Below are 14,706 nucleotides of genomic sequence, written 5' to 3'. Positions count from 1 at the left end.
TTCCACTTCTTGCCCCACTGGGTCTCCTAAGGCACACATTCAGCCTGTCCGGGGGCTACTAATAGCTTTAGAGCCCTTCCGGTTGGGCTACTTGATCCATCCTTAACACAGGCTTCGGGCCATTAAGAGCGTTTCTAGCCAGCTTGGGGGGTTGGGCTGGGGGGGGGGGATTCCTGGACAGCTTAAATGGTAAACATAATGAGCTGATTCTATCCCTATGGGGAGACAGAAACCATTAGAAATCACAGGAAAGAATGAATTGTAAAGCTAGGAAAGGACGAATTCTCAATCTGAGTAAAAACAATGTGTTATGAGGTAGTAACACCTTAACCCTGTTGGCCACAGCTGGGTAACTAGGCCAAAAAAAAGTCAGAGGGGCCTAGGAAATATCAAAGTGTAACGACCTGGGCTCAGTGCAGAGTACCCTTACTCCCAGGGTTGCTGCACTGACTGCACCAATCAGAACTTTGACCAGCGCAGCACTAGCCGAACCCAATTCTTCCTCCCTGTGCAAGGAAAATTCCAGTCTAAAATGAGGGGGGTATTGAAATGTGCCTCCCATGGTGGATACCTTCATGTTTCTGTGAGATCACATGAGCCAGCATGGCTTAGAACATACCCATGATCCCTGATGTAATCCAGCACCAACCTTAACTCAACCCATCGTTCCTAACCCAACCCCAACCTTAACTCAACCCATCCCCCCAACCCTAACCCAAACCCAACCGTAACTCAACCCATCCCTCCTAACCCAACCCCAACCTTAACTCAACCCAGACCTCTGAACCATAACCCAACCCCAACCTTAACTCAACCCACCATTCCTAACCCAACCCCCACCTTAACTCAACCCATCCCTCCTAACCCTAACCCAACCCCAACCTTAACTCAACCCATCCCCCAACCCTAACCCAACCCCAACCTTAACTCAACCCATCCCTCCTAACCCAACCCCAACCTTAACTCAACCCAGACCTCTGAACCATAACCCAACCCCAACCTTAACTCAACCCACCATTCCTAACCCAACCCCCACCTTAACTCAACCCATCCCTCCTAACCCTAACCCAACCCCAACCTTAACTCAACCCATCCCCCAACCCTAACCCAACCCCAACCTTAACTCAACCCATCTCCCCAACCCTAACCCAAACCCAACCTTAACTCAACCCATCCCTCCTAACCCAACCCCAACCTTAACTCAACCCATCCCTCTGAACCATAACCCAACCCCAACCTTAACTCAACCCATCGTTCCTAACCCTAACCCAACCCCAACCTTAACTCAACCCATCCCCCCAACCCTAACCCAAACCCAACCTTAACTCAACCCATCCCTCCTAACCCAACCCCAACCTTAACTCAACCCATCCCTCTGAACCATAAACCAACCCCAACCTTAACTCAACCCACCGTTCCTAACCCAACCCCAACCTTAACTCAACCCATCCCTCCTAACCATAACCCAACCCCAACCTTAACTCAACCCATCCTTCTTAACCCTAACCCAACCACAACCTTAACTCAACCCATCCCTCCTAACCCTAACCCAACCACAACCTTAACTCAACCCATCCCTCCTAACGCTAACCCGACCCCAACCTTAACCCAACCCATCCCTTCTAACCCTAACCCAATGCTAACCTTAACTCAACCCATCCCTCCTAACCCTGACCCTAACTCTAACCCTAACCCATCCCTCCTAACCCTGACCCCAACCCTAACTCAACCCATCCCTCCTAACCCTGGCTCTAACCCTAACCCATCCCTCCTAACCCTAAGCCCAACCCCAACCTTAACTCAACCCATCCCGCCTAACCATAACCCAACCCCAACCTTAACTCAACCCATCCCTCCTAACCATAACCCAACCCCAACCTTAACTAAACCCATCCCTCCTAACCCTAACCCAACCCCAACCTTAACTCAACCCATCCCTCTTAACCCTAACCAAACCTCAACCTTAACTCAACCCATCCCTCTTAACCCTAACCCTAACTCTAACCCTAACCCATCCTTCTCAACCCTGACCTCGACCCTAACCCAAACCCATCCCTGCTAACCCTGACCCCAACCCTAACCCTAACTCAACTCATCCCTCCTAACCCTGATCCCATGCCTAACCTTGACCCTAATCATAACTGGAACCCTAACTCAACCCATCCCTTCTGACCCCAACCCTAACTCTGACCCTGACCCTTACCCTAACACAGCCCATCCCTCCTAACCCTGACCCCAACCCTAACCCCAAGCCTAACCCTAACTCAGCCCATCCCTCCTAACCCTGACCTCACCCCAACCCTGACCCCAACTCTAACCCCAACCCATCCGCCATGACCCTGACCCCAAACCATGCCCCTAACCCTAACTCATCCCTCCCAACCCTGACCCCCAGCAGCGGTAGGCAGACTTAGTATGGGGTATTACGCATGTATTACGCATTTTAAGGAGCTGCATCTGGTGGGATAGAGGGCCATGTTAGTAGGGTGGGCAAAGGAAGACCACCCCAAGAAATACATGTGCATTTACTCTATCAGAATTGTCCCTGGACCTAGTATGATAGCAACCTCGTCTGTCGCTCCCCCATCCCCTTACTGTCCCTGCCCCCCTCCCTCCAGCACTGTCTGAAATGTCGTCAGGACTAGTACGATAGTTGCTTGTTTTGTCCCCCCCCTCTTTTCTGCACCCCTCTCTCTCACCTTTTGTTTTTCTCCGGCTCTACCAGAAATGTCGTCAGGCCTAGTACGGTAGTCGCCTGTCTGTTTCCATTTCCTTCCCACTCTCCCCCTCCCTTCCTTTTCTATGTCTTAGCTCTTGCACTATCTGAAATGTCGTCAGGCCGAGTACGATAGTTCATTTCACATCCTTACTGTTCATGGCCTGTAAGAATGTAGTTGTATTTTCCCTTGTTCCCTCCCTTGCCTTGAAGCGCTTTGAAACACATTGTGTATAGGCGCTATATAAATAAACGATCATATCATATCATATTTGTGCACCGAGGTTCTGCCAGAGCTTTTAAGAACAATGCACATGCATAATGAGGTGCCTATGTGCTTCTCCGCTTCCAGAGCATATGCTCCCCCACACCCAGCTAGAAAGCAGCACTTCACAGGGATGGACGCCTTGGTTCACTGCAGGCTATTATCTAGGAAGGACCTATGGAGTCTAATACACAGGCAGGCTTTAACTGAAAGAACAACAATTCAGGAACTGTGAAAAGGCAAGGTAAAGGTAGTGTAAGTATTCATGTACTTACACTTTTATACAGCGCTGGCCTCTACCCGTGGGGTCTCAGAGCGCTTTACAATGTTCAAGGGGAGGAGGAGAAAAACAAGTTAAAATTTTTCTAAACTTGTCACATTTTCATTTCATGCCTTTCCTGCCCAGGTCACAGGAACTGAAGATTTCGCCAAACATCCTTTCGCTGGTGGGAGAAACGCCGCTGGTTCGAATGGCCAAGATAGAGAAGGCCTATGGACTCCAGTGTGAGCTCTGTGAGTAGCCAACTGGGGGCGGAAAGGAGCAGAGTTTCTTTCGTGCCTTAACACTGCGAGCTTTCCATCAGCTTTTCCCGCCTTGTGCGTCCTTTCCCCTCTCTACCCCTCTCCATGTGCGCTTCCCCCCACCTCCCCGCAATTTAGGCTCCGCTTGCCCTCACCCCTTGGGGCCTTCGCTTCCTTCCCTCTCCAGGACCCCCCCCAGCTGTGACTATTTACTCTTTATTTGCTGCATTGTTTTCATTCTCTTCTAGCTCCCCCAGGGGTACTAGTGTTCTGCGTATTTTGCACTGTATTTGCATTCCCCGCTCACTCTCTTGTTCACCCTCAGATTGTATTATCAGATGTTATTTCACTGTCTCCTTCTCTTTAGGCCCCCCCCACTAATTGCGATTATTGTTGTTATGGTGCTCTGTGCTCACTGTACCCGTCCTCCTCTTATGCCTTCCCCTTTGTGTGACCCCTCCGCCCCACACCCTCCTGCTTGGGCTACCTCCTCCTCCTCCTCTTTGCTCTCCGCCTCGCACCTCCCCCTCCGCTTGGCCTGCCTCCTCCTCTTTGCTCTTCGCCTCGCACCCCCCCCCCTCCTGCTTGGGCTGCCTCCTCCTCCTTGCTATCAGCCTCTCCATGGTGCTCTCAGCCTCCCCTGTCTTCTCGAACTACTACCCTATCCCCTACCCTATCTCTCATAGAAAGAAGCTCAAAAGAGATATCCTGGTCTCCATCCCAGGCCTCCCTATTGCTGATTCCTACACCAGCCCTTCCTCCAGGCAGACCCTCACCAACATCCTCTTTGTCGTTCCCTCTCCAGGCCTATGGACCTCCTTCATGGTCTATGTTCTCTCTCCTTTTTCCTCCTCTCCTGATGGTGGCACTCAGTGGGAAGCCCTCCTGGCCCCTTCCACTCCTCCAAGACCATCATTAATGTCTATCTGAATGGCACCGTTTTGGTCCAGGGCCCTCAGCCCAATCTCCTCCTTTTCGATAGATGCTTCCTGCGTCTTATCAACTTCCTTCCTTCTCCTGCTACTCCTACCGACACCTCTCTGGCTCTTCTGCCACTGTTTTCTGCGGTGTCCAGTCATATTTTCGAATGCAATATTTTCGAAAGTCAAAATGTCAAAAATATTTATTCGAAAATAATAATGTTGAAATACAAAAAAATCGATTTTTTTTCGATTTTTTCGAATTAATGTTTTAATAATTAATTAATAAATATTTTATTAAACATTTTTTTAAAATAATTAAAGGTATATCCATGGGGGATGGGGGGGGATGGGGAGGAGGGGGGGTTGGGGTAGGGGTTTGGGATGGGGGGTTTTCATAATTGATTAATTAATATTTTATTAAACATTGTTTTTAAAATAATTAAAGGTATATCCATGTGGGATGGGGGGGATGGGGAGGAGGGAGGGGGTTGGGGTAGGGGTTTTGGATGGGGGGGTTGGGGGGTCCCCCATAACAAAACGTTAGTATTTGTGACATTTTACGTTGTAATTTTAGCATTGGTTTTTCGATTTTTTTTTCGACATTTTATTTTCGAATTAATGACTTTTTCTATTATATGTATGTGATTTCGACATTTTTGAATTCGACATTATTTTTTCGAATTTTTTGCTGTTCGATTTTTTTTTTCAATTTCTTGACTATAAACCATTTTCTGCCAGCTCTCTGGCACCCACCTCAACTGCTCTGGCTGTTCTACCCCCTCCTTCCTCCGCCACCTCTCTGGCACCCTCTTCTTCCTCTCTCACTACTCTGCCTTATCCTTCTTCCTCCTCTGCCCACTCTTGGGCACCTCTAACACCTGCTCAGGGCATGCCACAGGCCTGTACACCTCTACGGAAGTCTTTCAAATGTGGCAATCTGCTCCATGTTGCTACTCTTAACCCTCGCTCTGCTGTCAAACACTCCTCTGACATCTGCCATCTCTTGGGACAGCTTGATTTGGATTTACTCGGTGTCACCGAGACTTAGTTCACAGCCAGCTCTGTCACAAGTTTTGACACTTTCCTTCCTGATGGCTACAAGATCCTCTCCGAACGAGAAGCTTCTGTCATTCCTATACAGGCCTACTACTCATTTGAAAGCCGGATCTGCAGGCTCTCTATCTCTCCAGGCCTCTCCCTGACTGTGGCCACCATCTACAGGCCACATGGCCAGGTCGCCCTCTTTCTCTCCGAGTGGGCCGACATCTCCTCCTCCCTCCTTGTCTCTACCTCTCAACTTCTCCTCCTCAGAGACCTTAACATCCACTTGGATGCTTCTAGCCCCTCCTCTGGGCTCTTTTGCAATCTTTATGACGCTCTCTCTCTCTCTCTATTCTTCCCTCTGGCCCAACACACTCTAACGGGCACACCCTGGATGTTCTTATCTCGTCAGACATCCCCTGTCCAACCCTCTCACCACTCCTCTCCCTTGGACTGACCACTTTCTTCGGTTCTCTCACCTGTCCCTCTGTCCCCCAGGTAAAGCTGACCCCAGCACTGCCACCCACCTCCTCGGTCATCCGGCCCATGAAGCGTGTGTTAGTTGAGGCTTTCGCTGCTACCTTCTCTCCTCCTCCTACACCTTTGGCTGACTCACACTTTGACACAGATCTCGCCAACCTTCATCTCTCCATCTCTAACACTCTTGATGTACTTGCCCCTGTCACGAGGATCCGTTTGAAGCCCACCTCCAAGTGCAACTCTTAATATGACTCTGACCTCACCACCCTTAAATGCAAGTGTAGGGCAGCTGAGTGGAAGTGGAGGGCATCAGGCGCATCCTCTGACCAACTGCCTGCCGCCTGCTCCAAAGGCAATATAGACTCTCTGTCCTGTCCAAGAAGAGAGCTTACATCCAAGCCTGCATCTCTGCAGCCTCTAACAACTCTGCCGAACTTTTCCAAATCTGCAAGGAGCTGGCCAATCCTGCTGCAGTCTCCACCTCTCCTGTTCCCTCACAGGCCCTTTGCACGGCACTGGCTTCTCACTTCACCACTAAAACTCAGGACATCCTGTCCACTCTCTCCTCTTCCTTTCCCTCTACAATTCCCAGCCTCTTCCCGGCCTCCTCTCCTCCTCCTTTCTCATCCTTTCCCGTTTTCACTCATGATGATGTTTATAGACAAGCCCGATCTATGAAAGTCTTGTCAAAGCAGATGCTCCCCTGCTCCTCCAGAACCATTAAGTACCACATCGACAACCTTGCTCCAGCCTTGGCCGTTTTCTGCAATCACTCTTTTGCCATTGGAGCCTTCCCTTCCCCTAAAGCACTCCCTTGTGCACCCCCTCTTTAAGAAACCCTCTGCCGATCCTTCCTCTCCGGAAAACTATCACCTGATTTCCATTACTCCTTTCCTGGGCAAACTCCTGGAAAAGCTGGCCATCTCCCAGCTTAATCTACATACTGAATCTGTTGGTTGTCTCCATGACCAGCAGTCTGGCTTCAGAGCAGCCAGAAGCAGGGAAACCGCTCTCCTAAACACCCGTGAAGACCTGCTCTCCAACTTTGATTCTAACCTTCCTTCTGTCCTCATTTTCCTTGATCTATCCTCTGCTTCTGATACATCAACCACGCCTTCCTGATCAATCGTCTCTGTGGCAACCTCGGCATCAGAGGTCAAGCCCTAGCTTGGTTGACCTCCTTTCTCTCTGATCGACCCTCCCAGAACCAACTTGGGTCATTTCTCTCTACCACCACTATCTCTACATGTGGTGTTCCCCAGGGCTCTAACCTCTCACCCTGGCTCTTCAACCATTACTTGGCACCTCTGGCCCCCTCATCTCTACCTTCTGTTCTAACTTTCAGTGTTATGTAGATGACACTCAGCTCTCCTTCAGGCTTCCCGCACCCTCCTCTGATCTCTCGCTCATTCCTGACTGTCTATCTGCAATTCAGGAATGGTGTGCCTCCAACGATCTTTGCCTTAATGCCAGAAAGTCTGAGATCCTTCTCATTGGGACCCCTGCTCCCACTTTCCCTCTTTCACTGTGGCTGCTCACCCTGGGCTATCTACCCTTACCTTCCTGTGAGCCGAAGAACCTTGGGGTCATCTTCGACTCCACCCTCTCCTTCTCTCCTTACATCTTTGACGTCTCTAAGAAGTCACACTACCAACTGCACCTCCTCAGAGGTCTTCTCTGCCTTTCCTCTCCTTCCCGCAGAAGCTTACTGTCTCCAGAACCCTGCTTCTCTCTAGGCTGGACTATTGCAACAGCCCCTTCCTAAATCTGCCTGCTTCTACCCTTTACCCTTTGCAACTAATCCAGAACAGGACTGCAAGACTTGTTCTTGGCCTCAAGCACAGGGATCTCTCCATCCCTAAATTTCTCTCCACTGGCTCCCCTTGGCTGCAAGGAGCAAGTTTAAGACCCTCTGCATCGTCCACAAGGATGTCTGGGGCTGGGGACCACACTAAATCCAACTTTCTCTTTCTAAACATCTTCCTTCCCGAGCCTTCCGCTCATCCACCTCCAACTCTCTGAGGATCAGACGCTTCTCCAGGCAGAAAGTGGGGGTAGATCTCTGTTCTCGGCTGGGGCCTCCCTCTGGAACAGCTTCCCTGCCTCTCTTAAACTTGAGCAGGACCAGCTAAGGTTCCAGAAGCAACTCAAGACCTTCCTTTTTGCTTCTGCCGTCTCTCCTTTTCTTTCTGTCTGCTGCACTAACTGGTTACCTGGCCACCTACTGAACGTCACGAGCACCAGGCTTGTGCACAACCAGTATCCCTTGCACTACCATTGGCCCTCTGACCCAGTTAGGGACGGTATCTGCAACCCTACAGTCCCCTGCCTCCCTGCACTTACTTGATCCACCACCCTGGAAGCTCTTACCATGTTTTTGCCACTCCCCGCCCCTCGCACGTGCACGATCTGAATGACACAAGGCCTAGTAAGATCGTTTGTATTGTCCTCCCTTTGTCTTCCCTCCCTTGTCATCTCGCGCCTAGACACACTTGTGTGCAGTTGCGTTATAAATGACTTATCATATCATATCATATCATATCATAGAAGGCGAGAATTTAGAGGAGGGTTGGAGATGGGTGTGTAAATTACAGAAGAGCTGAATTAGCAACTGAATCAAACTCTTGACCATAAATATGCAAAGTAACTCAATGCACCTGCTTCTGGAGCTGGTGGCAGATGGATTCAGGGGCTTCTGATGCCTTAAGAAACAGCTTGGAATCTATAGGCAGGACAAGCTTCAGAATGATGAAGGGATTGGAAATAAGAAACTGGAGGGATAGGGACATACGTTCATCCTGGAGAGGAGCATTACGCTCAAGAGACAAGACGCACACAGAATCCTGGGCTCCCTCCCGGGGGACTCAATCCCTACGTTCGTGGACATTAATGGGGGGGAGGGCGGGGAGAAGCAGGACACTCATCATAATACAGTGGTCATTTCACGGGATGGATCCTGGGCCCTGCGATAATCCCAGCACCGACAGTGATATCAAGGGGGTGTCACAGACTACATGCTCCACCAGCACTTCAAACACCTGGGTCAGAGGCCACAGCACAACCAATAGCTTGTCTTGTCAAGACGTTACCGCCTTGTCTATCCCCTTCCTGGGATCTTTCCCCTTTTTTGTAAGAAGAACTACTGTGGGTGAGCCAGTTTCAGGTGTTTGGACCACCTTGTCCAGAAGGCTAGGCTGTGGACGTCCTGACCGAAGCTTATTACGGTCATCCTTCTCCACAGGTTTCCAGGACCCAGCGCTTCAGAAAGGATCCCGCCCCCCGTGACGGGGGCCATTCCGCTGAGCGCGGATGCTGGAGAGTGCTAGGCTCACAGTACATCTCTAAGAACTGTTTTGCTTTTCACTAGGCCCTTCCCTCGTTACTTTCTTCCGCTTAGACGTGGAATCTGAATCCTCCAATGAGAAAGAAGAGGGCCCTGAGGGGGAGGGACCCTTACTGTTACTCCCCTTGGAGCCTATGTTACCTCTACTTCTCATACCGGACTGGGGATTGGGAACCTTGTCGGGGGATACCTCTTTCCCCTGAAATTCCTCAATAAGTTTGGTCTTGGCCAGACACTTGCCCTACATAGACCCTTTAGGTACAGGAACCACCCCTGGCTCTGCAACAGACCACATCAGAAAATCAGGGATAAGGCGGTCAAGGCAGAGGCCAAAGTATTGTTAAGCTGCCACAGGACATTACCCATGGACCTTTGCATCACTCTATGTGTTACCCTAAGTCTAACCTCTGTCCTACTAACTGAAGGTTGCTGCTTAACAGGAACACCGCCCTCCACAGCCTTCTGCATAACTCCTCCATTGCCCCTGGGGACTGACCAGACCCGCACCTTTTATTCAAAGCTAACTTGAAACAGGAAAAGGAAAACAATTCCCAAATAACAACAATAAGCGGAGGAAGAGGCCACACAATGTGAGACCAACATGCTGCGAGCAGAGGCCTTACCACAACCCAAGCTAGCCACCGCTATGCTGCATGGCTGAGGGGAGCAGGCCATGGCTCGGAGGGAGAGGAGGAAATGCATCCACACATCCTGAAGCCGAGCAGGCCTCTTCTGCAATCACGCTGAAGACCCCGTGCCCCACGGGCGCAATCACAAGCCACACACGTGTATGCCACTCTCCACACTCTTGAGTCAACACAATGTTGCTGATTGGTACTGTGGATAATACTACAGTGCGAGCCTCTCACGATGTTTATGAGCACTTGTGCTAAGTTCCAGCAGCACCCTGCTTGCGTGCAAGCCCAGCCACGCGCTACGTGTGAGCGAGAACGCGCAGCCCGGATGCCAGATTCCTGCAACGGCAGGAAATCGGTAAGCAGGGCTGTCACACGGTGTGGTGAGACCAGGGTCCAAAATGTTGGTGAGGCCCCCTTACTATATATTGCACTGGACCAGCAGCGGCGGCGCACGCAAGAGACGCCAGGCATTTCCCCTTGAGTGTATGTGTGGAGGAACCCGAATATGGTTTGTTACGAATACAGATCAACTCCAGCAAAGCCATGTTTCACCGCTGAAGGAAGGTTTATTCCAGACTAAGCCCCTTATTACAAGAATGGTGGAGTGGTAAAAAAGTGGCGGTAATGGAATTACCGCCCCTTTAACTACTCTGCCATATTCCGAGTTTGGCCTTGGAATGGAGGATTTGCCTCCAAGTCCTCTAACTTTCAGCTGAAAAATCGCAAAGTCTGGGGTTGCGGGCACTGCCACATGGTCACTGTCACTGCTACTAGTCCCCTGTTCCTCCAATGTCACAGTGGGTGCAGGTGTACCCTCTGTGTCAGTGTCCACAGCGGCAGAGGTATTGGACTGAGGTCACATACACCCACGTGTTTTGGCACGCATTACAATGTATACATGGTGATATTTGGGGCCACATGCTATAGTTCTGATGCACAGGCCGGTCCGGGGTGTTTGCAATTGGATTGACAATGATGGGAACGTGTGCCGAAAGGGGAGGTGCCCACAGGGGGTCTGCATTTAGCCACTGAGGGGATGGCAAGAGGAGGTTGCTGGCCTCGCTGTTACCTGGCTTGCATGCATCTGATCCCCATGGCCCAACGTTGCCAACGCGCATGGTTTGGGGGGGGCAGGGTACATGGCACTGTCATGTCCCTATGGGGCGCTGCTGTGCTCCTGCCATGGGTGTGTGGTGCATGGCACTTGGATGGGTCCCATGTTTGCCCTCCCCCACTGCTCTGACTCCTCACAGGGGTGGCCTTGGTGCACTGGCACATGGATGCTGCTGTAGGGGGCTGATGTGGCACCCACTCCCTTCCCCCTGTTGCAATGCCCGGCTCATGGGTCTGTCCTCTGGGGCATACTGTGCTGACATTGTTGCATGCACATCATTGGGGGAGGGGCAGTTGACTCAACCTTCTGCCTCCTGGCTGCCGGCTCCTGCCTCTGCACCTCTGACGCCCTCCATATCAAGCACTGAGCTGCACTTCTCCTCCCACGGCATCAGTGCAAGTGCTGGCACTGTCCCTCCACCGGTGGCCATGGTATCCTGCCTGTGCTGGGGCAGCAGTCCCCAGATCTGCCGGTCGATCCACCTCTCCCTGCAGTCTTCCCCGTCCCGGAGGACGCAGGCAACTCCATTGAACTTCTGGCTCACCATCTGCCAGATGTTGGTGCAGTGCTGGCCAGAGGGTTTATGCTGCCTCACACATACAGCTCCTCATGTTGGGCCATAACCACATCCACCAGCCCCCCTCTGTACATTTGGGCGTTCTGACCCGATTGTGTGCTGCCTTGCCCCTGACCCTCTCCTGGGACATTCTAGCTATTTAGATTGAGTGGACGGCTGCTGGGGGCTTTGATATTTGATGGATTGTGATTTTCAAAATGGCCACTGCAGTGCTTCCCATTCCACCAGTGACACGTTTCCCGGCCGACACTAATAGCGCCAGCGCTGATTGCGCCGCCAGAGGATGGTACTGCTAATTGCACTGCATTTTTCAGCGGTGACGTACTTTTGGCACTGTTTTTCGCCAACTCAATTAGCGTCACTCCCGGGCCCCGATGCACGTGCCCACATACTTGTGATACAGCACTATTTGTGCCATGGGTTCCGATGGTAATGCTGTTTCTGCTCGGTGGAAATAGCACCCGCTTAGCGCCCAACTCGTGAGGAGGCCCAGGGACAGGGAGATCATGTGTATGAAACATGCACAAGGAACATGCACAAGCAATAGTTGTGGGTAAAAGGTGCAATGAACAGGTGCATGGAATAAGATGGCGGAGGCTGGTATCAGGAACAGGTAAACATGATCATGAAACATACATGAGCGAACAGACGCAAGGTCAAGTTTTGGGGAACAGGCATGATGAATTAAATGTAACATGTGCATGAAATATGTGCAAGAAACATGGGAAAGGAGTGAGTGGATGGAACATATGAATGCAAAACATGGAGGAAACATGGACAAGGCACGGGTGTGAGGAACATGTGTCAGGAATAGCCACTCTGGCCTGGCCTGGAATATTTTCAGGCTCTTAGCTGCTCCCCCTCTGCCCCCCACTGCTGCCTGCAGGCGTGACTGTGCCAGTGTGCTTTGCTCTTTATCTGTGTTCGCTAACCAGGGCTGCACTGTTTTGTTGCAGTGGCAAAGTGTGAGTTTTTCAACCCAGGGGGCAGTGTGAAGGACCGGCCCAGCCTGCGGATGGTGGAAGAGGCGGAGAGGAGAGGTATCATGAAGCCGGGCGACACCATCATCGAACCCACATCTGGAAACACAGGTAGGAGGCGCTATCACTGAGGCAATGCTGCAATGGTGTAGTGGCTGGCCGCCATCTTTAGCTGTATTTCCAAACTATGTTACTTGAGTGAGACACCACCTTCTAATGGCTGACAGGTGGGATCGCTGCAGTGTGTACCATCCGACTGACTTACCTGTGAGAACTCTGGGAAGTGCACAGATAAGCCTTCTCCTGGCTCGCCTGTAAAGACACCTCTAGTGACTTACCTGTGGAGCCAGGCAGGTTAGTGGGCCAGATGAGTTTGCTGCTTTTTCTAGGGGTCTGGAAAGAGTCTGTGATTGGCTTAGAAGCGACGGCCTTCAGCTGAATGGCTGTAAAGCTCAGCCCCTCCACGCTGGACCGCACCATCTGTTTGGTGCCCCATCTCAGTCACCCTCCCCTCTAGATCTAATCCAGAATCTTGGAGTCTTCTGGGAGGTCCACGCTAGTTTAAATGCTCGGGTTGCACTGTAATTATAAGTGGGTTTTGTTTTATTTAATTTTTGTATTATACTTATATCCAGTTAAGGATTTGTACATATACAACCACAACATACATAAAAATCAAACATTTAAATCCAAATCGGCCCCAGCACATGAATTAAAACTACAATGTATCATTTGATAGTTCCCTTAAAATGTCAATAACGTAGTCATAAAATGGCATCATGTAAATACATGAGTTTAGCATAATTCCCTTCAAATAAGCCTTTCCAGAGAGTACTTGGTTTCATTTTTATCAACGTTGTGACAATAGGCCTTTAAATGGTTAATTCTTAATGCATCCAAACTAGCCCAATAACACATTATGGGCCTAATTCATGGAAGTGTTTTATAATGGCACAATCCCATAGGAAAACGCTCTGTGACTCAGGGCCTATATGTCCAGCAGTTACGCAACTTGATTCACCGCGTATGCGACATAGTCGCTGATTACAGGCTATACCTTTTTGCTCTCCGAACGTATCCAACACCTGTCTCCGGTTAAATCTGGTATACTTACTACGCTGATGATAACCAAATCCTTATACTCTCTCTGGCAACCACCTGAAAGACACCCTCAAAATTAACGAAATATACAAAACCATCTAGGATGGCTGCACACAGTCTGTGCCTCAACTACGAAAAAACGGAACGCCTCTGTCCGTTTGAAGAGTCTCCCCTAGGGCTACACATCTTTTGTCATCGCTGGCCACAAGACCCTTGTCGCACCCTCTGTTGAGACCTTTGGGGTCTACCTCGACTCATCTCACTCCATGTCCCGCCATGTTAACCATATCACCTCGACATCAGGCCATGCGATTAAGATAATCAATGCCAGCAAACCTTTCCTCACTACCACTAACCGTCTGGAAGCTGCATGAGCAGTAATATGCTCGAAACTTGACTAGTGCAACTTCCTGCTTTGCAGCCTTCAAACTACCCTTGACATTGGCAAACAGGACCACATATCAGATGCCAGGAGATCAGCCCACTGGCTTCCAGTTAAGGATAGAATATATATATATATTTCCTTTAACATGGAGGCAGCCATCTTGGGGGACTGCTTTCAAAAGAAGCTCTTTGGAAACAAGCCAGACATTTTAGAATTGTAAATATACCATGCATTACAAATATATGTGAAATATAATTTCACAAAAACACTCATTAATGTTAAATTTCAAATATATGTAAGATAAAATTTGACAAGAAGATTAATTAATGTTAAAAAATGGGTAAACCCTCTATAACTTATAAACATATTTCTTGCGTATCTCTTCTTTTAACATGCATACATCATGATTAAAAACGGCACATGTATTGTGCACTGGTTTTTTTGATCGTGGGGGCCAATGTAACCGAGCGAAGAGTGCACATTTGCAGTCTGTTCATTGAAGCCGCAGCTATCTTAGCCCGGCTGGGCGCTTGGAAAAGCGGAGTGAGAATTGCTCTGAGAGCCTGAATGATGCTGAATGATGCTGCATGATGCTGAATGATGCTGCATGATGCTGCATGA

General features: G+C 50.0%; 1 protein-coding gene across 2 annotated transcripts in view; it reads left to right on the top strand.

Moving 5' to 3' along the window:
* Positions 1 to 14,706, top strand: part of LOC138525616 (cystathionine beta-synthase-like) — a 215,315-nt gene that overhangs the window by 96,497 nt on the left and 104,112 nt on the right. For both annotated transcript variants that reach the window (XM_069635662.1, XM_069635663.1), the window contains exons 3-4: positions 3,388 to 3,494; positions 12,576 to 12,710. In XM_069635662.1, the coding sequence (XP_069491763.1) occupies positions 3,388 to 3,494; positions 12,576 to 12,710 (242 nt within the window). The remainder of the gene's footprint in view (positions 1 to 3,387; positions 3,495 to 12,575; positions 12,711 to 14,706) is intronic.

This window comes from Ambystoma mexicanum, chromosome 7p, assembly GCF_040938575.1.
Source record: "Ambystoma mexicanum isolate Mex_15411 chromosome 7p, UKY_AmexF1_1, whole genome shotgun sequence".
Taxonomy (NCBI): Eukaryota; Metazoa; Chordata; class Amphibia; order Caudata; family Ambystomatidae; genus Ambystoma; species Ambystoma mexicanum.
Note: the sequence above shows the minus strand (reverse complement) of the source record. Positions and strands in the feature narration are given on the sequence as shown.